Source organism: Serinus canaria, chromosome 4, assembly GCF_022539315.1.
Source record: "Serinus canaria isolate serCan28SL12 chromosome 4, serCan2020, whole genome shotgun sequence".
Classification (NCBI taxonomy): Eukaryota; Metazoa; Chordata; class Aves; order Passeriformes; family Fringillidae; genus Serinus; species Serinus canaria.
In genome coordinates, this window is record NC_066317.1 from 2,245,439 (window position 1) to 2,271,268 (window position 25,830).

At 41.6% G+C, this 25,830-nt stretch overlaps 1 protein-coding gene across 1 annotated transcript in view; it reads left to right on the forward strand.

Annotated features, from left to right (window-relative positions):
• Positions 1 to 25,830, forward strand: part of ANK2 (ankyrin 2) — a 148,757-nt gene that overhangs the window by 93,881 nt on the left and 29,046 nt on the right. Inside the window, 9 exon segments of the mRNA XM_050973712.1 lie at positions 1,842 to 1,986; positions 5,930 to 6,032; positions 6,617 to 6,720; positions 16,499 to 16,723; positions 19,408 to 19,562; positions 20,322 to 20,533; positions 21,365 to 21,569; positions 22,232 to 22,328; positions 24,538 to 24,766. Coding sequence (XP_050829669.1) covers positions 1,842 to 1,986; positions 5,930 to 6,032; positions 6,617 to 6,720; positions 16,499 to 16,723; positions 19,408 to 19,562; positions 20,322 to 20,533; positions 21,365 to 21,569; positions 22,232 to 22,328; positions 24,538 to 24,766 — 1,475 coding nt within the window.

Sequence of the window (25,830 nt, forward strand, 5' to 3'; positions counted from 1 at the left end):
TCTGGTGAGATCTGCTGTGTCAGGAAGCCCTTGGCCAGCTGAACATGCAGTCCTTTAGAGTTAAACACCTATTTTTTCTCTCCATATGCTGCGAGGCACTGCACTGGGGCATTCAGCTCAGGACAGGAAGATGGGAGGGCACAGGCCTTGGGGGGAGTTGCCTCAGTGCCTGCCTGCTCTTCTGAGATGTCTGTGCATGGTCTGGTTACTGTTTGCAGATGTCCCATCACATCAAACACTGTGACTTAGCCCTGCTATTGACATCTCTCAGATGAGAGGCCAAAGCTGACATCAGAGTACACTTAGGATTTGGTGGGTTTTTTTTTTTTTTGTTTTTTTTTTTTAAGGTTGTGGGTGTGATGAAAGTGGTCAAGATTTTGCCTTTGTTTCTATTATAAATGGAATGTCTGGCCTGATTATCATTATCTAGTTTATTTGAAATATCACTTGAAATTCCCTTTACTGTTTGATTAACAGCATTGCCTTAATATCTTCCAAGTTTTCACTAAGCCCTGTGCTTTTTAATATGACATTCCCAGGAAACAGGAGGCATCCTCTGTCAGAAGACAGGAAACATGAAGTGATTAAATACATTTTATTGTTTTCTGTGAAACTGTGCCCAGTTTCTCCCTCTTAATGTGGGCAGATGGAATTTTCAAGAGTTTTTGTTGTTATACTGAAAAGATTCAAGACTCATTTTTACATATAATATTTGTGTGTGCATAAAAATCTTAAACCCCCCAAAGTTTACTGAGTTTTAGATGACAAATAATAAATTTTTCATTTCTTAGCTGAAATGTCATCTAGAAAAAATATCTTGATTTGCTTTGTGAAAATAAGTATCAAGATGAGCTTCAGTTTGCCCACACAGCCTAGCAAATGAGAAGCCATGAAGCTCTTGGTGGCCTGGGGTCATGTTGTGTGGCTCTGTGGGTCACACCAAGCCTCTGGCAGGCTCACACTGCAGTGATTTACCAGAGGGAAAACGACTGAAATATCCAGGCAGAAACTGGAGAGGAAGTGTCTTGCAAGTGGGAATGAAAAGAAACATCTACACGTTGCTTGGCAATGGAATCTGTTTTGTTAGTCTGCTGGGGAAAAGCAAACTGTGACTTCATATAGGCAGAATTTCCTGGGGAAAATAATGCTGGACCTAAAAAAAAAGGATTAAATTTCAGTATTCAGAGTATATGGATAAAGGTTACTGTGTCAGATAACAAATGATCATTTAGGCTGGGATTCATTATGAATTATGATCATTCCCATCTATGCAAGTGAGCTTATTTCCAGTTTCTGGATGTTGCCATGTTCTAGAAACATGAATTTTGTTGCTGATTACAGAAAGATCTTGGAATATGGGTGACAGAGCCTTGTATGATGTGGAGTTTGGATAGCAGAGAGTTTAGGTTAACCTTGGCAACTATAAGGCACAAGGCTGTTTTTGTCTGAATGCATGTAGATTACCATCAAATAAGTGCTGATATTTAACCATAAACTGTCAGGCTGGGATGCAGCATAGCTGTGTCCAGAAAGCTGAAATGGATTAAAGAACAGAAAGACCACGCTTTAGATAATAGCGAAGAAGTGTGCTCCTTGCCAGTGTGTGCAACAGCAAAAAATGTATGAACTCTAATTGATTAATCACCTTGATTTTAAATTTATTTTTAAAAATATCTTGCTTGATGTGTCAGTTTGATTAAACACATCAATTGCTTGTGGTTTGCAGTGTTTCCTGAGTGGAAAATGCCTTCCTGTTTGTTGTGCCATCCAGCTGTTAGATTCTGAGGTGCCAATGCAGTCAAACTTGTGTGTGTGCTTATCCCTCGTGGGTTGATTTGCAGGTGATGACACAATGACAGGAGATGGAGGGGAGTACCTTAGGCCAGAAGACCTCCGGGAGCTGGGAGATGACTCTTTGCCAAGCAGCCAGTTCTTAGATGGAATGAACTACCTGAGGTACAGCTTGGAAGGAGGACGCTCAGACAGGTATTTGCCTGGATGTGGAACTTTTCTCATGCTACTTCTGCACTTGTTTTGCTGTAAGTGTGTGAAATCCCTCTGCGGGGTCTCTGCTTGGGGTGTGCTGGTCAGCATGTGTCCACTCGGCGTGGCAGTCACCACTTGGCAGGAGGAAGGGGTGGTCACCCTCCTCTCCTGCTGCCACAAGTCAGGGGATGGGTGGACAGGGGCTTTGAGCATCAGGTGAGCTGGCTTTTTGGAGTGGTTTGCTGGCTCAAGGTATCAGGAGAGGAGCAATGGACTTGTTCATTCTGCACTGGACTGGCAGCGGGTGTGTTGTCTGCAAACACCTCCACTCTTTCTGGTTCCTCACGGCTGAATTAGCAGGAAACACAATACTTGTCCCTCTACTGACACAACTCTAATAATAATATAGAAACATTAGTTTGTTCAGTCCAGATAACATACTGATTTGCTTATATCTAAAAAGTTGAACTTAAGCCTAGATCTCTTTGTGGAATAATAATGCATGAGGCTTTGATTTAATTTTCTTTTTTTTTTTTTTGGAGTATCGTTATATTCTACAAATTGTATGGAGTTCCCTTCCCAGAAGGAAAGACTTCATTAGTGAGCATAAGTGTAGGCTCAAGCTGGTAGATGAACCCCCCCAGTTCTAGTTCAGAATAGCCACCCAGGCATTCCTGGGTGAAATCAGCACTGTCTCCCAACTCACTGCCTTTAGAACTGGGGTACACTAAAGGGAAGAAAAGAAAAAAAGTTGAAACCTTGGCAACAGAGTTTTAAAGCTACCTCATTTTCCAGTCTTGGTCGTTATCCTGGCAGCATTTCTGAAGCTCAGTGGAATCAGTAGGATCCGTTCTGTTTACTTGAGTAGGCTGGGAATTGCTTCTGGAACAAAAGATGTCAGGAAACAGTTTGGTTTGCCTCACAGCATGTGTAAATCCCATCATTCAGGTCCTGCAAGCCTGGAGTCTCTGTTGGTTTTTAGACAGTGAGTCCACTGAAAACAAAGTGACTGTGTGGCTTTTTAACTCTCAGAGGAAGTCTGTGAACCACATCAGAATGCCTAAAATGAAATCCTTTCATTGTCTCAATGGCAGCAAAGTTTGGGAGTTGTTTAGGTTTTAGGATGTTGTATAGAAATGATTGTGCAGGCAAGTGTTAACCCAGTTTAAGTTGGGCTCCCATTTAGAATATTTTAGCTTTTTAAATCTTGTCAGTGGATTTCAGTAGATTTTCACTGACATGTCACTGATATGGTCTTGTTTGTATTGTATGAAAAACCTGTGCCAAGCAAAATTATATTGAAATGCAGCAAAAATCTAAAGGGACAAATAATGAAAGAAGGACATCTTTCTAACTCCATGGTCTCATTTTCTGTCACCTTCAGTTTACTGATTTTAGGAATTTTCACAGAGACTGCTTCAGTTGTTTTGCATTTCCTTTGAATGTGATTTTCATTGCATTAATAACGACTTTGGTTTTTCAGAAAAATTCGGTAAAGCAAGATAGTATTAGCACTCTAGACTCATGTGATCTTACACATTAAACAGTTTTATTTACAAACATGTATTTTTCGTTTGTAACCATCTTCCCTATTTATTTTATTTCTCTCTCCCCTTCATTTTTCTTTTCCATATGCTTTCATTAGCATCATGCCCAGGTAGGTATTACATAGCATGAGCACCTGTTGTCTCTATCTCCTCCTATGGCACCTGTCTCTGTTCATCCACTTTGGAGGCCTGCTGTATGCAGAAAGTTGAGTTGGAGAACCAAAGGAACCATGCTGCTGTTGAGAAACATTTTTGAGGTCCATTTTTAGTGTTCAGTGACCCCAGGGTTTTTTCTCAGCTTCTGAAAGAACATATGTAAATATACACTGATATCTAAACAAGAGAGATGCTCAACCAGACTAGAGCTTGTTGGGTCTCTGTCTAGGTTGGGAAGTGAGTGGGCACTGCAAGTCCCTCAGTGAAGAAGAGTAGAAATTTGGCATGGGGATGCTAGTCCTTTTTTCTGGGTGCCACCAGGGCCTTTTTGGGGCTTAGAGGTGGGTGATGTGTGCCTGTGCACACAGGCAAGACACACTCTTAGGTTCAGGAGCGTGGCAGCATTCCGCAGTTCTGTCTCTGGGCCTGTGTTATTGGTCCCACAACCCTATTATGCTATAATATATAATTATACTGTAGCTACCTGCAGACCTCAGTCATGGATGTACCTATCCTGGCTGCAGATAAAGCCCAGCTCCCTTTTGTTTGTATTAGAGCTTTGGTACAGGCACTACACAGTGAATAGCACTGGGCTACTAGTGGTGGTAGTAGCAGTGAGGGTAGACAGGATCACCGTAGGGATAACCAGCCAAACGCAGTTCAGGCTTCCCTGCATTTGGTATCTATCCAGGGCTTCATGTTAGCTGAATAGCAGAACCTACAGCTTGGATGGTGACTCTCTCACGAGCATTGCATGGCTCAGCAGAGTGGTTCTGGAAGTGTCAAACATGGAAATGAACACAGGATAATGATGGCAAATGGGGTCTGCTACTGAGGCTTGTTCCTCCGTCAAAGAAAAAGTGTTAAATTTTGGTTTGCTTTTTCTCAAGGCTTTCTGAAGGCTATCTTTGCTTCCAGTTTTGTACAATACACCTGGGATGCTGAACAGGCCATTGGTATAAGCAAATGATCAACAGCGCTGATTGCTCTTCAATGTCATACATTTCTAATAAAAATAAGATAACCATTTGCTTCTATAAGTGGATCAAAAATTACTGAGTGCATGTAACTATTGTTAAAAAAGGCTGTGGTCTGAAGCAGATGATACGCACTTAAAGCAGTTGAAACTCATATCTGTAATGAACCTGTGACTTTTATTGCTAACTGCTGAAAATGAATTATCCCTTAAAGCTCAGTGTATCTGGATAAATGGCCTATTGTTCTGATCCAGCATGTTAGTCATTATGAGCACTACTCAGGGATGTGTAAGCCAGGAACGCAAAACCGCTTCCTTCACTTAGAGGTGCCATATTCCTCAAGGTCTGCATCAACATCACAGAGTACACGCACAACATCTGAAGGTGGATGATCTGGTTTTAAAAATCACTGTTGTCACACTGCAGCTAGTGAACATAACAAGGACAAAACTTGTGCTATTTGGTAGCAGAAACCCCATTTACCTCAATATGTCCTTCTGTGCTGTCGTATTTGTCTATTGTTTTTTTTTTTGCTTTTTGCTGGTGGATACTGCGGCTACATTCTGAGCCAGTGCCTGGAAGCAGCTTATTTACTGCCTTGCACCTCTCATTGCTACAGCAACCAGTGCTCTGCAGAGCTGTGTGTACTTACAGCGAGATCAGTGCTCACACTGGGGCTCTCTCCCTGCAGATGCTGTTGGCATTCAGAGGAAGGTTCTGTTTTACACAGGAGCTTGTGGCTGGCCACACTTCGCCTTGCTGTGTGTATCTTCCAGGGGACAATGTCAGGCTTACTCATTTACGGCTTAAGGGGAGAGAGCAGGTCCCAACAAAACTACAGAAAGAGTCATTCCAGCTTTACTTCAGGATGGTAGCATACTGGTTTTCCATAGCTGTTTGCTTGTGTGATGCAGCAGAGAAGTTCTCCAAAGAGCCTTAATGGACATGAATGCTCTTTGTTATGAGGAAACCATGATGCCACAAAGCCAAATCCAAAGTATTTGTGAGTATATCTAGATTAATCTCTAGGTTCTGCATTTGGAAGCAGATAGGTCAGTGCAAAGGCTTTGTGGCCCATGGTCAGGTGGCACAACAGAGGTGTGCATAGCTGTGTTTGCCCTGACTGTGCTCTGCTGCCCCTGGAAGCTGCATGGTGTTGCTAATAGCACGCTTTTCTCATTCTCCCACTCGATCTGTCATGACACCTTTGCAACATCCTGTGTGCTGCTGATGCATTGCTCTGGCACCCTACCAACCTCCCAGCCTGCGGTCCTTCAGTTCCGACAGGTCCCACACGCTGAGCCACGCCTCCTACCTGCGCGACAGCGCCATGATCGACGACACCGTGCTCATCCCCAGCCAGCAGGTGAGCAAACCTCCAGAGATCAGGGGACAGGGAAAGGCTGCTCTGCAAAATGTTCTGATGAGACTGGGTGGTGTAGGCTGCTTGGTTCATTTCAGTACCAGCCTCTCTGTTTCTAGGTATATTCAATGGCATACTGTGCTGTGCAGTGTTGAAGTCTATTCCAAAATAAATGATAAACTGTGACTGTTGCACAGGGACTGTGTTCTTAACGTTCTCCATTTTAACTGATATTTGAATGTTGCTAATAGACATCGTGCTACACATTCAGGGGATGTATCGAACTTGTAGCCATTGTCCTAAAAGATACTGTCTTGAAACATGCTTGTAGTTAAAAAAAAAGAGATTTAGGAAATGCCTTCTTAGTGAAATCACAGCATTCTTTCACTGAGGCCACTAACATAGGATTACTTTAGGGAAATACCAAGTGTTACAATAAGGGTTTCTAGTATCTTAATACTATTAGTACTCCTTTCTTTTAAAAGAAAATGTTTAAATGCCTTAGGCACTACTATGCAAAATACATTTTTTTTTTTGTTCAATTATGGATTTCATTGTAGTAAAATGGGGTTATTTTTCTTCCCAAGGTAACAACTCTGGCCAAAGAAGCTGAAAAGAATTCATATCGCTTAAGCTTGGGCCCTGAAATCTTGGACAATGTGGCTCTTTCTTCCAGCCCTATTCATTCAGGGTGAGTGCATCAATTAACATTACACTACAAAATGAGAAACAGAGTACCTGCAGTGACACAAGCTTCAACTAATGCTTAACTAGGAGCTGTATTTTAATTCATTGCCTCCTGGAGCTGCCAATAAATTGTTGTGATCTTTTAAGTTCTGACAACCAAGCAAGCCTGAGTACCAAGACTATTCACTGAAATCACTGCATGTCAGTGGGCCCTCAGTCAAGTTCAAGGGGAATGAATGTGATAAATGACACCTACACACAGGCATTTGTGTGCATTTTATGGAGACATAAGTACAATGCCTTTCAGAGTTAATAATAATTGACACCAAGTGCTTAATCACTCCAGATGGTCAGCACTTTCCGTGCTGATGGAGTAGTTGAGGTGAGCACCAGCTCCAGTGTTTGCCTTCTAAATTACATGAATAGACAAGCCATCTAAACATCACGTGCTTTGCACATATTTGAGCACTGTCTTCATGTACAACTGACTCTTTGGAAGCATTTGCATTTAGGCAAGCTCACTGTCATGGCATAAGGCAGGTCAAAATGCAGGCCCAGCCAAGATCATATTTATAAACCTTATCCTGGCTGGCCTTAAAATCTGTGACTGCATTTGTTTTAAATGCTCTTCCTTACTGTGTCTTAAGTAATTTCAGTCTTCACACTGAATTCTACATTTGTGTCCTGCCATCAGATTGGATAGGGAATGTGCAGATGAATCCAGAAGAAACTGGAGTAATCAAAAAGCATTTAATCTCTGTGAGCTGTGTACACAGCAGGACTGGACAGCACAAGGGGAAAGATTATTTTGGTCAATCTCTAATGAGTTTCCTACTATCTTGCAGTCTGTATTTTTAAAAAATAGCACTGGAGTCCCATTTGGAATGACAGGCAGTCCTGATCTAGAGGAGGGACAATATTGCCAGATTGACTCACTTGACATAGATGAGAATATATTTTGTTAGCTGATTGTAGGATAGTTGATTGTGACCAGCACTGTTTGGATTTGCTTCTCATGAGCTCCAAAACTAACAAATGAAATGAAAATACTGAATATGTAAAGTGTGTGCCTGTTTATATATATTCTGGTATGAAAGCTTTAAAATTGCTTTGGTGCTTTATGCTAACCCTAGAGAACTTACAGGTTTTTCCAAAGGATGTATTAATTTGCCCTTTCTGAAAGGTAGGTCTTTCCTGTTTGCTGAGGATGAGCTATATACATTTTAGAGGAGTGGCACTTATTTCTTGGATGTGCAATTTTTTTGTTGTTTTCTCTTAAAAAGTATGAGTGGTATTCCCATCTTTTGAGACGACCAGGATGCTAGTGGTAGGATAAAATATCTGATTTTCATAGGAGCAACACTCTCTGCAGCCTTGTATCAAATAGTGAATTTTAAGACAAATGATGTTTTTCTTTCTATCTAGACACGCTAAACTGACACTAAATATTGTAATAAAGAAAACTTTAATAACAATTCCTCAGCCTTTGAAAAAGAATGTACAACACTTCCTTTTTATCTTGTTTAGATTGGTCTGAGTCATAAACTGTTGGGGTGCATCTGTTTTCTTAGAAAAGTACATTGACTACTGGAGTTTTGCTTCTAAGAACCTGCTTTAAAAGTGAAAAGTTGTAGAAGTTCATGATTGCTGCACTCACTCTGCTGGAACAACAAATATATTTGTGATTCATAGCCCTGTTGTCAGCCCCACTCCTCTCCACATGCAGACACACACTGTTAGTGGCTTCATATGAATCAGCAGCAGGGCTGACATTTAGGGCATGCAGTGAAGAGTGGTTACCTATCACGAAAGGAAACTCGTAGAATTTTGAATGAAATGGTAGATAAACACTGTCAAAGGTCCTGTGCAAGGGTGTGGCCTTACTTTTGCCCAAGATACTGAAAATGTGTTGAATTCAGATGGTCTTTTTGAGAAAAAACACACCAGCACAGTATTGGATGGTAATTTATTTGTCAGAGATGTAGTAAGTTTGTGTTCTGTACAATGTGAGGAGAGAAATCAGATTTTCTTCTCATAAATCTACTTGATCTTACAAGTTGAGCAAAGTTAAAGATCTCTGAGTATGCCAAAAAGTTTGGGTGCTGAACATCCAGTAAGATAGATTTGTGTGACTTTACTGCTGAAGTTAGGGGATATCATTTGTAATTTCCTGCTGTAATGTGAGAGACAGAACTAGTGCCAACATAAATGCAAATATGTTTCACAGTTTTAGTCTCATACCACACAATATCCTATTGTGTATTCTTATTAAGCTCAAAGGCAAAAAAAAAAAAATAAATTACTGAACTGAAAGATTTGCATCATTTAGACATTGCTTGGCAATACCATATTTTTATCTCCCAAAAGAATATGCATGAATGGTGAAGATAAGGGTGACTGTAAGATTTTTAAAGTATCAATGGTGTGCAAAATGACGTTGTTTTCTTAGCTGTGTTCTGGTGATAAAGTGGAATTATTTGTATAGACTATATTCCTAAGAATTTTCCTGACATCTGTGTAGAGTCACAGTAGATAGGAGAGCAAATCTGATGTGCTGTCAGGATCACGGCACTGTGAGGAAGGAGCTCTGGGTCCACGCTTTGATGTGAACTTGGTATTGTGTTCTAGAGCAGATAGGCAGCAGCTCTGCAGGCTTTCCAACTCTGACTCACAGTAAAGCTCCTGTTTGATGAAAAATCCTGATGTCTTTTGTATAATTTGCTGAAGAAGTCCCTGTTTGACTAATGGATGATCAGAAGGTGTCATTACTTATATCTTGAAATAAATTACGCAGTTGGGATACTATTAATGAGTTTATCTTGCTGGAAGTCATTGTTTCCATCTATGAAAAGATGAGGGATTGGGCAGCTCGTACTGTGACAAATAATGTGAATTATCATTCTTAGCTGCATGTCTGCAAAAAAGGAGGCTGGATCCTTGCTAACAAGGTAAACAAAATATATTTCAAGTGTTGTATTTTGAATCCATAATATATTTTTCCCAATGTGAGATTGATTTCCTGGAAATTGTTTTGGAAACAGGACCTGGCAGCGACCAGCTGATAGTCATTTCTTAAATCTGAAAGTCTAAGTGATTTCAAATTATGCTGCAGCTTTATGGCCTTTGTTCAGAAAGTTACAATGAGGAAAAAGAGTGAGAGTGTTTCATTAATAGCAAAGCATGTTAATGGAAGAAAATGGCAATGCAGATCCATAAAATCAAAAGGGAAGTTGGAAAACTAATTGTCCAATGTGACACTAAGTGATTACTGAGGGCCTAAACAGGTCAAAATGAGAGTTTGAAATTTGTCATTTTGTAGAACAAAAGGAGGACAAGAAACATGTTGAAATGGGAGGAAGTGGAGGACAGTGTATTGATAGAGGATTTTAAGAGAAGAAAAACATGATTTATTGTGCTGTCAGGAACACTGGCTGGAATTACCTTGGGTCCCTTAGCCTTTGCTATCCCACAGTCCACATTTTAGATGTGGGTACCTAAACCAAGCAGCATTTCCCCTTATCTGCTTCTGAGAGTTTTACTCAAAATCCAGCTGTGCATTTGAGGTGTCTGGCTTGCAGTGTGAGGAATTCCATAGAGAAACCAGATCCCTCCAGTCTCTCTGCTGTACAGGTAGTGGCCCCTTGGAACTGAGGCTGTTTACTTAGGCTTATTTTCCATACTCACTTCAACCTTCTCACCTGTGAGGAATATGCATATATATGTATATGTTCATGTGTTTGCTTTAGAAATCTGTTTCATTTTTCCAATATTTCATTTAACTCATTCTTTTTTTTCCCCCCTTTCTGTTCCTTTTTGATGTTAAACCATCTATTCTATTGCAGATGCTCTTCTCCATGTCTTGATCTTGACAACAGCAGGTGAACTTCTGCATAATTTCTTTCTTTATTACATTGCACTTCTCACCCACCCTATTTATCCTCCCCTCTTACCTCACTTCAGGATGCTTTAGTGTTTTGATAGTGCCCATTAGCCAAGAGAAAAAAATAAATCTAACCAGCAGTAATAGTTATATATGGCATGACTTCTCTTTTACAGTAAGTGTCCACTTTCTCCCATCTGCTTTGGCATCTGTAACAAAACAACTCTGGAATTGTTAATAAGCCCACTGCAAAAAGTCCTAACAAAGCTCCTTATACCATCCTAGCTTGTTTTAACCATTGATGTATTTAACCATTGCTTTTATTTGTGGGTGGCATGGTTTAATATTCATATTTAAAGAAGTAGTCCCTCCCCAGATAATTCAACACAAATCACTGTAATTATTAAATTATTATATTATATTGGTAAGTGGGCCTTTTATCTTACTTGTCTTTTTGAAGAATATTGCAGAGCCACTCTCTAAGCCACATTTTCCAAATTGTACCACTCTATATGAACTAGTAGAATAACAGCTCACATTAGTATATCTTATTTTTCATGCCACACATATTTTTTCTGTGATGGTCGGTCAGTGCTTGAACCACTGGCCCATTACATTCTGCACAGACCACCTGAGGCTGAACTGTCCCAAAGGAGATGATCTTCCCTTGACAAAAGAAATGTTAATTGGCACAGTGCCTGTTTGCTTGCTTCAGCCTAACCCTAGAAAGGTGAAAATTGCCTTAAATATTAAGCTCTGCAAGACTGTAAAGTGGCTAGTCAAACCCCCAGACTATAGACCCATCTTTTTAGGTCATGTCACTGAATTTCTCAGCAGCTGACTAATGCAGTGAAGAGAGTGATGTCAGAAGTTAATATTGTAGAGGTTTCCTATGTTAGGATCATGTTTTTTGTCCTCCTGGAATGTGAATTTTGCCTTGTTTCTGGATGGCATAGTTACAGCCTGCTGGAAAGCACTCTGAGGTAGTTGAATGACCTTGCTGTTGACTTCAGTGGGAGCTGGATCAAGGCCTTTTTTCTGAGTTTCAGCCTCTCTCCGGTTTCCTTCTCCCGCTGAACACTTTCCAATGGCTGAAGCACCCTGATTGTTTGTTTCTGCTTCTTCACACTGCGACTAACACTGAATGCTGCTATCTCCTTGTTTCCCAGTTTCTTTTCTAAATTGACATAATGTGTGCTGAGAAGTTTTTGACTGTGTCTACACCGGGTGTGCTCTGGTTGGAGCTTGTTCCCCGCTATCTGCCGAGCGCATGTGTGCCTGCCCAGCTGCTTGGGAAGAGAGCCGTGCCCGAGCCCAGCGTATGGGAGTGCTGGTGGAGACTTTGTCCAGTTTGGTTCTGTGTGTTCCAAGAACTGTTGCCTGTCCTAGAAAGCCCCCTCAGCTGCTGGGTTTGCATGGCTCTCCTGGTGACTCTGCAGAATGAGTGCCCCCACGCTTGCGGTCACGGCCGCCTGAAACTCTGCCTCAGCCAAGCTCTTGATGCAACAGGGACTCCTCACAAAGCACACAAGTGGCTTCCTTCACCCCCTCCAGCACTGACACATCCCGTTTCCAGTGTCTTTGTTCATCCTGCTGTTATCTTTCACATGAGGGTAGACACAGAATGAACCCAAGTTAATTCTATTTTAATAGAATCAGCAAAGGGAATAACTCAGGTTCAGATCTAAAACAGAAATATTTCATGAAAATACACCCCAACTTTTTCCCCCTTCTATCCAATGCATATATTTTGTCTGTGTTTTGATCAAGTAGAAACTCCAAGAGCTGCTTGCTCTTCTTTCTGTAGAAGGTGTGGAAACGGCCTGAAGGATTTAGGGGCCTTCTGTGTGTGTACTCAACCACAAGGCCATGACAGCCAGTGTTATTCAATATGTCTCTCATATGGCAAGCATGTAGTTCTTAATTGCTCTAAAATGGAAGAGGATGACATGGCCTCTCTAATTTATGACTGAGGTTGCTCACTTGAGAAAGAATGGATGGTGCTTGAGCTGACTGCTGTGTGTTTAAATGAAGTGTGTGTAGACTCCCCTGCAGTCTGTAACTGATTCCTATAAGAGAATTGCTTTTGTACTTAATTTTTTCTTTAGAAAAATAATTTTGGTTTTCCCTTCATTCTCTTTAAAAGAGAGAAGGCGATGATTTCCCCAAACCTGATTTGTTTCCCCAATCTGGCTTTTACATTGTACTACCACTTTGCCAAAGCTCAGGACATCTCAGTATTGGTCCAGTTTTCAAGACTGCCAGGGTCACATGTTTTTGTCATGCTTCATTTCTAACAGAACCTCTAAAACTAAAACTTACTCAAAGGCTGTCTTAGTACTGAGAAAGATGCAGCTTTAACCTGCAATCTGCCTTGACTTTGAGTCATCACTTAATTGAATTTTAAGTTAAAGTTTATTTAATCCCTTTTATTAACTGGGTTTTTCTTTCTTTTTTCCCCTCTCTTGAACTCTTCTCCGCCATCTGTGTTTCTCTTTAATGATCCCTCTCCCCTTTGTTCTCTGTACATTGGTGGCTGATAGTGCTGTAGTAGTGCTCCATGCAGCTGGAACAGGGAGTAAGGTCCGAGTTTGCTGCTTAGCTTTGGGGAGTATATGGAATGTTAGGGTTACTCTTGTGCTAGTGTGATGCACTAGTTCCTTTTTGACCATGGGAATGGAGTATGATAAGGTATCACTTCTCAGAATGAAGGCTTCACCTGCCACTTAGCCCTGCTAGCGCTTTTTTGTTGAGTGCAATCTCTTCCTCTCTCAGTCACGTCACTTAACAACACTTGGTAACAGAGGTGGAAGAGGAAAAATAATATCTGTGTGCGTGGGCAACAAAATAATTAGTTTGAATTGCACATTTACGCTATATTAGTCACACAAATTTTTCACTTTCATAAATGCACATTTCAGAAAGCATGTTTTATGTCATGCAGTATTTTGTATGAATTATTTGTATATAGATAGACACACTCCTTCAAAAGGGAAAAGCTTTTCTGGTCCTGGAACAGCAATGGCCCCATCCAGATGCCCTATTATGTAGCAAATAGGCAGAATAAGAGGCTGCTGTGATTGAGAAAAGGCTTTCTTATGAATTATTTGCTTCACTCTCTTGCATAGCCAAAATTATGTGAAATGTGCTGATTTTAAAAAAGAAAAAATTTGATTAAATAAGTGGATGAAAAAAATAAATGTAGTAAAAAGGTGGGAAAGAAGCAGAGTGGTATAATGGAAAAGGAGGTATTTTTACACTCTGGGTTTGCAAACCCTGTGTTGGAGCTCTGTCCTTCCAGGATTTTACGGTACAGACCTAAAGCTCAGAAATGTTCCCCTTCAGTTTCTTTCCTTTGCACTGATATTCATGCTAGTTCTCCAAAATGTCTTTTCCAGCAATTCCACAGTATTCTGTAGCTGGGTTTGGGAACTGGCTCCTCCACAGTAATGTGCTAATTGCCACTAATTTTTCCGTGCTGTTTGAATAACAACCTTAGATCTTCCTTATGATAGATACATCTGTTTTTACAGATAGTGATAATAATATCCTACTGGTTTTGTCCTAGCACTGTTTCTTTGTTACCTGTTTGTCCACCTCCCAGTGAGACTTACCTCTGCCTGTTTTTCCACTCCTTGGAGCCCTGGTTGTTCCAGTGAGAGAGGGCTGAAGTGAGATGGACTTTGTGATAGATTTACTGACCCACCAGGCACATTCAGTAAACTCAAACTGAAAGGAGGAGTTGCAGCCATACTAAAAAAAGAACCCACAAGGGTCAGAAGGGAGATCACTTGGTTTGGATCCTCACCTTTGGTGTGTCTGTGTTCTAGCAGTGAACAGAGGGTTTGGCATTGCCGAGGCAAGTAGGGAGAGGAGCTGAGGAGAACCTGGGACAGCAGGTGACCCAGCACTAATATTTTAGTGGTGGACAGGAAAAAAAGGTGATCCTGGTGTTAAAGAATGCAATCCTGAGTATTATGTCCATAATGAAAATAACCAAATCCTAAATATTGTGTTTATGACAGCTTGCACAATGAGAAATATGAATGCTGCTTTAATTCAGTCAGAGCTCTCATTAGCTTCTGGGAGTTGTGGGGAAGTGTTTGTGTTACTCTTAGCAGTAGCTTTCAAATGAGAAACTCTTCTTCCAGCAGTGTCATTGACTGCCTCAAACACACCCATTGTACTGGAGACTTGGACACGTTCTCTGAACCATCACACAGAACTGTTTTGATAACACTACTTCATGTGCTTCAGGGGCAATTGCAGCACAAGCCAAGAGCATTAGTGCAAGAACTGAGCATTTAGTGTCTCTTAAGCTCTTCTTTCATCTGTGCTCTAATATGTACAAAGAATGTATTTTGTGAAGGAAGCTCCAACTTTTCTCCACAAACCCCCAGACAATCAAAGCTGTAAAATGTTTTCATTTTCTTTTTTTCCCCCTTGTTAAAACCACAGAAACACCAACCTCTAAGGAATGAGCTAATGGTTGTACTACCCAGAGTTTTACCCTAAGCAAAGCCTAGAGGTATCTGAATGGCAGTAGACTAGGAGCCTGCATGTGTGAGACAGACTGGCATCCGTGGTGCATGGTGTGCTTCCGACTGGCGCTTGTGGCTCCTTCCCATCGTCCATCTCTGACCTGCACGGTGTGTCGAGTGTTGTGTTTTTACAGCATGTGGAATTCTTGTAGCTGTGTGGACAATGAATGGATGCAATGTTTGTTGCACAGAACGGTCAAGGGGGCAGTGGAAAAATCCCTGTGTTTGTTACTCCTGTTATAAGGGCTTTTCTCTATTGCAGGTCCTTCAGTAGCATTTCTTCGACTCCCCATTGTGCTGGTTCTTTATTAGTGGCTAGAAGTAGGCCTGACACCGTTCTGTCTCATCTACTCTTATTTCCACTTCCAGCAGCCTGACATTACCATCCCACATCAGGCATGATCCTGTAATCAAACAGTAAAACAAAAATAAAATTGGAAGTAGGTCTACACCTTTCCCAGGTGTAGAAGAATGTTCCCATTATGTCAAAATCGACCTGTTGGTGTATGTGGAACTACAAAAAATTAATCACAAGAGAAGTTCCAAACAAAATGAAATGTTTTTCTCCCTTTTAAAGAAAAAGGAATCAATTATTTACCTTGTACTTAGAAGTAAGCTCCCTGTGGATGGCTTTCTGAATCCTAAGTTTTTCCATTGTATTGCTGTGCAAGGTAACACAGAAAACCCCAAATCCATAAATAAACCTTTTATATAGTGACTCTACCTCTTCTCATCTGACCAAATCCCAAATTTGCCTTCAAACCATGACAACATGCTGGGGTTTTTTTAATATAAATAGGTGATAACCCCACTGATGGACTATAAATTGTATTTATGCATTCCAGAATGAAATTTGATTATTTTTTTAATATCCAAACCCATTTTTCTAAGAAATTATAGTTTATCAAATAAGTAGAAAATTACATTGGGAATCTTAAAAAAAAGAACTTAGAAAACCTGAGCCATCCAGTCAGAATTGGCTTTATATTTTTTAATCATAAATAGTATTTGCTTGTGAAGTATTTTGAAGAGTGCCAATTTTAAATACAGCTGCTTGCAGGTACGGATTAGTGACATTTGCACTTTGCAATAGGTACACGTGTTCACGTTTATCAATGTCTGCTGGTATTTTACCAACAGCAGCCCTGTGACAAGAGTTTCTGTGAAGAACTATTGGGTAGCAGTTGCCAGTATCATTAATAGTGAACTCAGCATGATTTGGTGCTTCACAGGGGAGAAAGGCTTTTTCTCATTGTGCCTCTTGAGCAAGAGCTCTATTTTCATAGGTTTGTACGTATGTGGGACGTAACCGAGGGAGCTGGTTTGTGCCCTGGATCTCACTGTCTGCCCTGATTTTGCAGCTTCCTGGTGAGTTTCATGGTGGACGCTCGCGGCGGCGCCATGCGGGGCTGCCGGCACAACGGGCTGCGCATCATCATCCCCCCGCGCAAGTGCACGGCGCCGACGCGCGTGACGTGCCGCCTGGTGAAGCGCCACCGGCTGGCCACCATGCCGCCCATGGTGGAGGGAGAAGGGCTGGCCAGCCGCCTCATCGAAGTGGGACCCTCTGGGGCTCAGTTCCTTGGGTAAGGGGGGCCGCGCGGCCCGAAGGGAAACCTTCAGCCTGTCGGTGTGTTTGCCTTGCACTGAAATGGTTCCTTTGGCCAAGTTGAGCTGGCAAGGATCGCTGTAGCGCGGGTAACCAGCGGAGCGGTCGTGTGAAACGCAGAGCAGCTGGCAGGGAACGAGTCACAAAGCTTTTACACCTTTCTGTTCAACATGGGTATTTCAAAGAGCAGCGCTGTGGTTAATGGGCTTCCTTGCATATACTTGTTGCTAAGTATTGTGATATTAGAGTGGGAAAAGATTTTGCAGCCAGAAAAGGCAGCTCATGCTATACTTAAAAAATTAATAGCACTGCGCTGATCTAACCCCCAAATGTGAAGTCTGCTACCTACACAACACAAGGTCCAGGAGCTTCTTTTAGAGTCTTGTGTCGTGGTGTTCAGAAATGTGGACTATCGGGGAAGCACAGTGCTGTTGATTTTTCTGGGGTTGAAATTGCTAAATTATAGGACCATTTCTTTCTTCCTATCCTGCAAAGCTCATAGAAAGATCAGATTTGTGTCTGCTGCTGAGCTCATTTTAGCAATATTCAGCTGAAAGCGGCAGTTATTTGCACTTTTGAAAATTTGTTTTGCCAGCTATTCTCCCTATCAAGTGTGACATCCAAAAGCGGATGATTGAAGGAGCCCCTTCTATAGAGTGCAGTAAAAAACGTCATTCAGAAACTGTAAAAAAAGTGGCTGGAAACACCAATAGTTTAAATCCATTTGGAAACAACTCAGTTGCTTTAAAATCCATTTATAACAGGCAGTCATCAGAGTCACCATCTTTGTTAGTGCTACCACTTATTCTTTTCACATCTTGGTCATCTCTAAAAACAAGGAGAAAGAAATCTAAAGAGCAGAAGAAAAATACTGTGCTGTCACTTTCAGTCTTCCCATTATTTTTGTCACACTCAAATGGATTTTGAGTATGTCTCCCATTCTTTTTTAATGGTTTTCCTATCTGATGAGAGTGTTTCCCTTGCAAGACAGGCATATAGTGTAGTTTACTCATTCTCCGATCTTTGTGCCCTTCCTGGAAGCATTTTCCAAGGTGTTGTGCTGGCAGTGAGATCAGAAAGTCACTGTACAGTTTGCAGGGGTGCATTCTAAGGTCCAGATCCTGCTCCCATTGAGTACACAGCCAAAACCCCCTGAGAAAGAAAAGATCCTAAATTAACAAATCTGATTTTCTGATTTGGGTCACCAAATTGTCGTGGCTAGGACGGAACCTTATTCAGTGTACAGCCTAATTCCACTCTGTGGACCAGACAGTGGCACTGGCCTTCTGGCACAAAAAATACATAAAGTTTATTTATGTTCTTTCTTTCACTGCTGCTTTGGATGTACTCAGTAAACTTCATCTGCCTACGGCTCCTCCCCCACTTAATGAGGGAGAAAGCTTGGTCAGCCGAATCCTTCAGCTGGGGCCTCCTGGGACCAAATTCCTTGGGTAGGAGAGACTTGAAACAAATTGATGGATGCTGACCTCCCCATTCTTCTCCTCCTTCTGCAATATGATTTTTTTATGTCATTATGCCCATGATATTGTCCCTTTCTATCATTTGAAATTTTGTACACTTAACCCTTAGTGGACCATTTTCCAACCTTTGTGGTTTGTGGTTTTGTTTTGGTGGTATGTTTGTATCTTTTTCTTCAAGTACTGTGGCCTTCATTTTTGTTTTGGCATGAAATCTTCCTAGTTCTGTGCTTGATGTCTGTAGCAAAGCAACCTGGATTGGGACCACAAAAAAAAAGAATCTACTGTAAATTTTAAACTCCTTTTTTTGTATCAAGGACTAATCAATCAATAAGTTATATGTTGGATACCCCCAGTGTGATAGAACACATGGCATTTACTACATACCTGGTAACCTGTGTGAGTCGTCTAATTAGAGAAGTGTATCTACAAATACCTTTATATCTTCTCTCTTATTTCTAAGAGTATGTATGTATATCTCAATACAGATATATTATATGTACACATATGTGTTGTATATGTGTGTGTGTATATATATATATATATATATGAGTGCGTATGCTGGTGCAGATGTTGACTTGTAAGGCAACAAGGCAAATTCTTATCTCTTATACTGCAATAGTAACCCAATCAATCTCCTCAGACTTCCTGTGTCTCTCCCAGGGTGTAAATCAGGAATAAATTCATTGGAATGTATAGGATTGCAAAGTGAAATTGGCACTGGACACAATTGCCTCTGAATTGCAATGAAATTATTCTGATTTGCACTAGTATAAGTAAGATCAGAATTTGTCCCACTATTCCTATACATTACAGTAGATTCTCTTTGAAATGAAGTTGCACAGGTTAACCCAGACAGTAGTGACAAATAAAATGAGCATGAGTTTTTTATGGATTTGCAAAAACAATCACCAAATTTCCAGATAAGCACTATTATCTTACCAAATCACATTCACACTGTGGAAAGAGGTGAATGCACTTTTTCATCTGTCCTTCAGCACTTACTGGGTCCCTGTAACAATCTAGTCTGTGTTAGTGACCTACTAGTTTAGGATTCTGCCAAAGTATTCCAGCCAAATAGGTAGAATTCCAGGTCACTTTGTAGCAGACTGAATAGAGTTGCTGTTAATCCTGTTTCTTCCTCTCTCCCGTGTGCATTTAATGTGCTGTGTTGCTGTGCCAGGCCCGTGATTGTGGAGATTCCCCATTTTGCTGCCCTGCGTGGCAAGGAGAGAGAGCTGGTGATCCTGCGCAGCGAGAACGGGGACAGCTGGAAGGAGCATTTCTGTGAATACACCGAGGATGAACTGAACGAAATCCTGAATGGCATGGATGAAGGTATCCAGTGGCACTTGGTTTCTTACCCTTCTCCCGAGTTCCTTCTGTACCCTGGGCGTAGCAGCTTCTACCATGGTGCTCCCTTCCCTTGCATGGGCTGCTGAAGCGGTGGGGCAGGATGTCTCCCTTTGTGAAGCTGACAATAGACTCCAGACTGTGTTTTCTTTCTGTTCCTTCTAGTAGTGTTAAACAAAAAGCTTCCATAGCAAACAACTTTCCAAAACAAGGCAATTATCATACTGATCCTTTCGGAGCAGCTCCATGTGTGGGAGGAAATGTCAGTCATGGTGCTCTTGCTTTCTGAGAGAACAGAATGGCCTCGGGCTCTCTAGGAGCTGCAAAAGTTGTTATTATTTTTTTTTTTTTTCAAAAAGTCTCACAAATCCCAAAGTAAACAAGACAACTCACGGCATTAAAACTGAACTCATAGTTTGATAGTGTTTTGAAGTTTTGTTTAGTTGTTGCTACTTCAGGACATTGTAAATAGGTGAGAGAGAAGGGGCTGGAACCAATCCCTTTGCTTGTTTGGCTGATGATTTTGGAGGCGTTGCCAGTTCTGTTTTCTGCCTTTGTCTGTCTGTCCTTTCTTGATTGCTCTGGTTTAGCTGAACACAGGGTTGTGTTTCCTTTTCCCATTATTTCTAGACAAAATACTTTGTGTAAGTTGCAAAACTGTGAAAAGCTCGAGTGTGTTCTGAAGGTGGCTGTACTGTTTCTGTGAAACTCTGCTCTTCTGACCACCTCCTCTTCTGCCCTCAGTGCTTGACACTCCCGAGGAGCTTGAGAAGAAGCGGATCTGCCGCATCATCACGCGGGATTTCCCTCAGTACTTCGCGGTGGTGTCCCGGATCAAGCAGGACAGCAACCTCATCGGGCCCGAGGGGGGCGTGCTGAGCAGCACCGTGGTCCCTCAGGTGCAGGCTGTCTTCCCAGAAGGGGCACTCACCAAGAGAATCCGCGTTGGCCTCCAGGTACACTGAAGCATGCACAGAGTTTTGGTTTTATTTTTGGTGGCAAATCACCTTTTTTGAGTGGACAACCAGCTTAGCCAGCTTGTTGAGTTGTATGTGCTCTGCGACACTTCCAATAAAAGTAAGAAAAGAAAAAAGTCCATGCAAAAGTCAAAGCAGGTGGTAAAGCTTCGGGTTTTCCAGTTAGTTCAGAGTCTTGTCTAGTAACTGTCTGTATAACTTTGGGGAGAAATTTTGGTGATGATGCTGGTATTAGTGTAGGTCGTAGAATTTCCCAAATGCTTCTTATGAAAGGCATCAGAGAAGTACAAAGGCTGCAATAATTAAACATGCTAAACTCTGATTAAATGTACACATTTTCAGTGTGAATGAACCAGTATAACAATTCACTTCCCACAGAGAGGAAAGTCTTTCCGCTATCTCCAACCTGTCCTGCTGCTGCATATATCCATGATTTACCTTGTCCTGGAAACTGTGGTTGTTTAAATCTCCTGGGACTGGCTGAATAGCACCATAAAACAGCCAGAGTTTGTTCTCAAGGGAAAAAAGTAACCAGGTTATCATTTGCTACTGGTTAAGTGAATTTAAATTAATGTTGTAAAAATCTGATAAGCAACAAGGAAGGAGATAGGAAGAAGAGGCAGCATAGGAAAGTAAAAGTGAGGTCTCCCCTTCCCACTGGCAGTCAGTTCTTCTGTCTGCAGATTTTCTTGGGAAGTAGTGCTATTTGAAAAGTTAAGGGGTTTGTGGGCAATATACAGACCCAGTTCTTTAGGCATCATTAAACTGTGTTCAAGTAACTGCTCTGTTATTTCCTGTTGCTTTGGAAAGGCTCAACCTATGCACACTGAACTTACAAAGAAGATTTTGGGCAACAAGGCTACCTTCAGTCCCATAGTCACGCTGGAGCCCAGGAGAAGGAAGTTCCACAAGCCCATCACCATGACCATTCCCGTGCCCAAGGCCTCCAGCGACGGGCTCATGAACGGCTACGGAGGCGACACGCCCACGCTGAGGTTACTGTGCAGCATAACAGGTAGGACGCCTGGCCTGGAGCTCTCCCTGTGCTTCCTGAAACTGTCAGGCCCTGCAGGCTGCAAAGCTGCACTGATTACACCTGAGGAAGATGGATGGGAATTTGAGTGAGGCTAGAAGCTGTGAAAATACATTACTTTCCAAACAATCAGAAATAACAGTTGTTATTTGCACAAACAAGAGATGTGTAATATAATCACAGACTTGGGGTTTGGTGGTGTTTTTGCATTTTCCTTACAGTTTGTTTCTTGAGAACCAACATACTCTGCCTGGCAGAGTAAGCATAGCGAAGACTTACTTGTTGCAGTATACTTAGGAAAATACTGGAGTTAAACCCTTAACTTGCCACAGCTCCAGAGGGTTTAGCATCTCCTTCAGTCTTCATTAAGAGACATAAATGAGTGGCAAGTATTTATTTAATTAATTAATTTAATCTTGTGCGACAGGGCTCAGCACTTAACAATCATTTGGGTACTTAGTATTTTCAGGGTAAGCCCATCCAGTCCTACTAGCATTAGTGGAATACCATAGACCCAAGGAGAAAGAATATCTGGGACTATTACTTGTTTCATGGCAACTAAAAACTGTAAAGAATTTCTTAGAAGCAAAAAAGTTGCAGACTTGCTTGGTTTTGATTTTATTTTTAAACCTCTATCATTTCAGGAGGAACCACCCCTGCCCAATGGGAAGACATCACTGGGACAACACCACTGACCTTTGTTAATGAATGTGTTTCCTTCACAACAAATGTGTCTGCCAGGTACCTACACAACCAAACAGACTTTTACAGGAATACTCTCAAGTACATGCCTTTCTTCCACAAATATTTCTGTTAAATGACTTTAGTTTGGAGAGTAGAACAAACAGAGATATTGATTATTATGCCAATTTCCATGGAAACAGAAATCCCTTATTTGGGTACCTCACTATACATCTTGTAAGCGATATTACTTCTGGAATATCCAAAACTGAGAAGTCAGGCAGAAAGGGACTCTAGGTGTGCCAGACTGGGGTCTAGAAGCCTCTATTCCATACATCTGTTCTTGTCATGAGATTTAACTGCTCTGTTGCTGGAAACAGATTTTCATTTAAAAAAGAAGAGTAATATAAATGAATGTAGGTATGTATTTTAGTTTGTGTTCATGATGCATATCACAGAAATGCCCCAAAATCTCCTGCTCTGTAACAGGAGATGCTATCTGTGACCTGGCAAGTATTTCATCTAGGCTGTGTACTCCAGCAAACAGTTACAAAATCATGGATAACTTGCCCATGAAATTCAGTGCAAGCATTCAGTATCTGGGGCAGCTATTGCTGTGAATTAGGTTTGTTATTTATTGAAGTAGTGTATTCAGTGTTAATGTGAGATCAGCTTTTGCAGTCCAGCCTCCAGATGAACGTGAGGTGAAACACAGTATTAGTTTTTTATCCTTTCTCAGTTCAGGACAGGCTGTTTTCCCCTGCTGTTTGCTGATGCACGTTCCTGTTGGGTGTAACTCAACATGCCACTGTAGCAGCAGTGGCCACGAGAGGGGGATCTTACAGTGCATTCAGCTCAGTGCTGCTGCTGCAGAGGTCTGTGCAAAGGCAGGAATTAGAGGCTGATTTAAAAACCACCTGTGGAAACAAGGCAGAGTTTTAGAGGTCCAAAGCCCTAAAACTGTCCAGACTCCAGCAGCAGGGGACTCTACATGTGATAGCCAGAATGAGGGTGACACTTCATGGTCTTACAATTCATATTTGTAGTAGTTCTTTCTTAGTCCTGATGATGACTGGAAAATTGATTACTGTTGTTAATGTTCTGTGATACAAGCAGGGTCCCATGTAGTGATTTTAATGGGTTCTGCCTCTTCTTTTTAATCTAAATGAATGTTCAGCTATCTGCTTTGCCCCAAACATGATTTGAAATGCTGGTACAGTTTAAAAAGGGGATTTTTCATCTACTTTCTATTTGTTCTTCACAGTAACTTTTTTATGTCTAGCTAATCATTAATGATGGACAACAATTTTACCATTCATGAAACTAATTCTGTCCAAGATGAGCTTGGGAAAGAGATATACTTGCCATGTGAATTGCACTGAAGACTTGGAGGCTCAGTGTTTGTTTTCCATTTCCTGAGCTGCAGCTTTGAAAAGACTTAATATCTGTTGGGGCTTTTTAGCCCTTGGTGTTTGACAGCAAATCGCTGAGGCATCTGGTGGTTTCTCAGAGGATGTGGCCTCTCCAGTTGTAGCCCAGCACAGCATAATTCTCCCACGCAGGAAAAGTGAAGGATCAGCGTGCAGAGCCTTTCTGCAGCACACATGCTCTGCCTCTTGCAAATGTCAGCAGCCTGGGGTTTTGAGCACTGCTTTTGTTAAGCATTCTTAAGATGAGCACAGCATGGAATTTGCTGTTATTCAGCTGCAGATGAGTAAGTGCAGAGCAGCCACACTCCAAAGGTGTGCTTTGGGGTTCTAATGCCATGTAATCCACCGTGAGGAATAACATCCCTACAGATCAGAGCAGCTTTTGAGCTGCCTCTGACCTCTCCTGACTTCCGCCTTCATCCGCCAGCTGGGAAACTTGAGCTTTCCACCCACACAGTGGCTTCTATTGAATAGAAATGGCTCCAGAGAAACTCAAGTGGTAGCTGGGAAAGAAGGCAGGACGTGTTACTCCTTGGAAAATGCTTGGTGACTAAATTCACATAGGAAGAGTTTCTGATTTTGCATGCAGCTTTGCACAGTGGACAAAGTCATTTATGTTCACCCGAAGTTTTTGCTCTTGTATGTAAGGAATTGACTGCTATTTCCTTAAAGTTGGCTGGGAGACAAAAACCAAAAATGACAATTCTTTTTCTGCTCCTCTGACCTGTTATCTCCCATTGCTCTGGTTACCAGCTAATGCTGCCAGGATGGGAAAACACAGAATTTTCTTTCTTAAATCCTTTTTTGCTGATGGCACAACTCTGCATTTTCTTTTACAGATTTTGGTTGATAGACTGTCGTCAGACACAAGAATCTGTTACTTTTGCTTCCCAAGTATACAGAGAAATTATCTGTGTCCCCTACATGGCCAAGTTTGTGGTGTTTGCCAAATCTCATGATCCCATTGAAGCACGGTTAAGATGTTTCTGTATGACGGATGACAAGGTGGATAAAACTCTAGAACAACAAGAAAACTTTGCTGAAGTTGCCAGGAGCAGGGATGTAGAGGTACTGTGCAAGACTTTTTCTCCATTTTCTAGTGTCTGCTTTTTAACTAGTATTTTCCACCTTCTATCTGCCACAAGGACTGAAAAATAATCTGTCAACAAGTACTGTCACGATGCAGTATCAACAGCCATGATAAGATGGAAACTTGGACTTTTGTCAGGTGTAAGGAAAAAGCAGTGAGGAAACCCCGTTCCCAGAGGGCAACTGGCAAACTCAGCCCACAGGGCTAAAGGGAGAAAGTCAGAGCCAAAAATGGTGGCTGAATCCTGACTTCCAGCAGCCCCATCAATGCACATCACTAACCAGAAAGGCACCTGACAGGGGTCACGGTTTGTCAGCACATTCACGTACCAAGAAGTTCAAGTAGCAGGTTTGATTAATAGTCTGCTTTATGAAAATAAAATTACATGAAATCTGTTGCTGAGCAGGCGAAAGCTTTCCTGTGTGGAACTGAGCAAACTACCTGCTAAATGCAGTTTTTCTGGCTCTGTCAGCTTCCTCAGAAGGGATGACAAATTGAAGGTGCTTTAACTTACGTGGCACATTCTGCTTAGTTCTGTCTGTTTTCCATGAGAATCCCACCTTTAAAAGAATTGTCCTCAGTGTTCCTGAAGCTCTGACAGGCATCTCTTGTGCAGATCGGCAAGATAAAATATGGGCTTATCAAACTCATTTATCAAGATAATCAAACTCTTTTATCAAGATAAAATATGGGCTTATCAAACTGAATGACAAGGCTGAATTTCTGGGAAGTAAGGATGAGCCATAAATGGTTTTGCACTTTGAATGGAACATTTCCCAAACTGCTGATGTGATATTCAAACATGTGGAGGGGCCATAACAGCAGCGATCTGAAGATGCAAGCAGTGCCATTATAGAGAGATTTCAGAGGGATATTTACCTTGAGGCATGCCTTTCAAAAGCTCTTAGGTCTCTACAGATCCAGCTGAAATAAATGGACTCAGCAGGCCCACATTCTGAGTTCTGACAGCTGAAGAAAGTATTTCTTTGACTGTGGTGATGAGGCCAGGTTAGCAAACTATGCTAGAATTGGAGTCAACCAA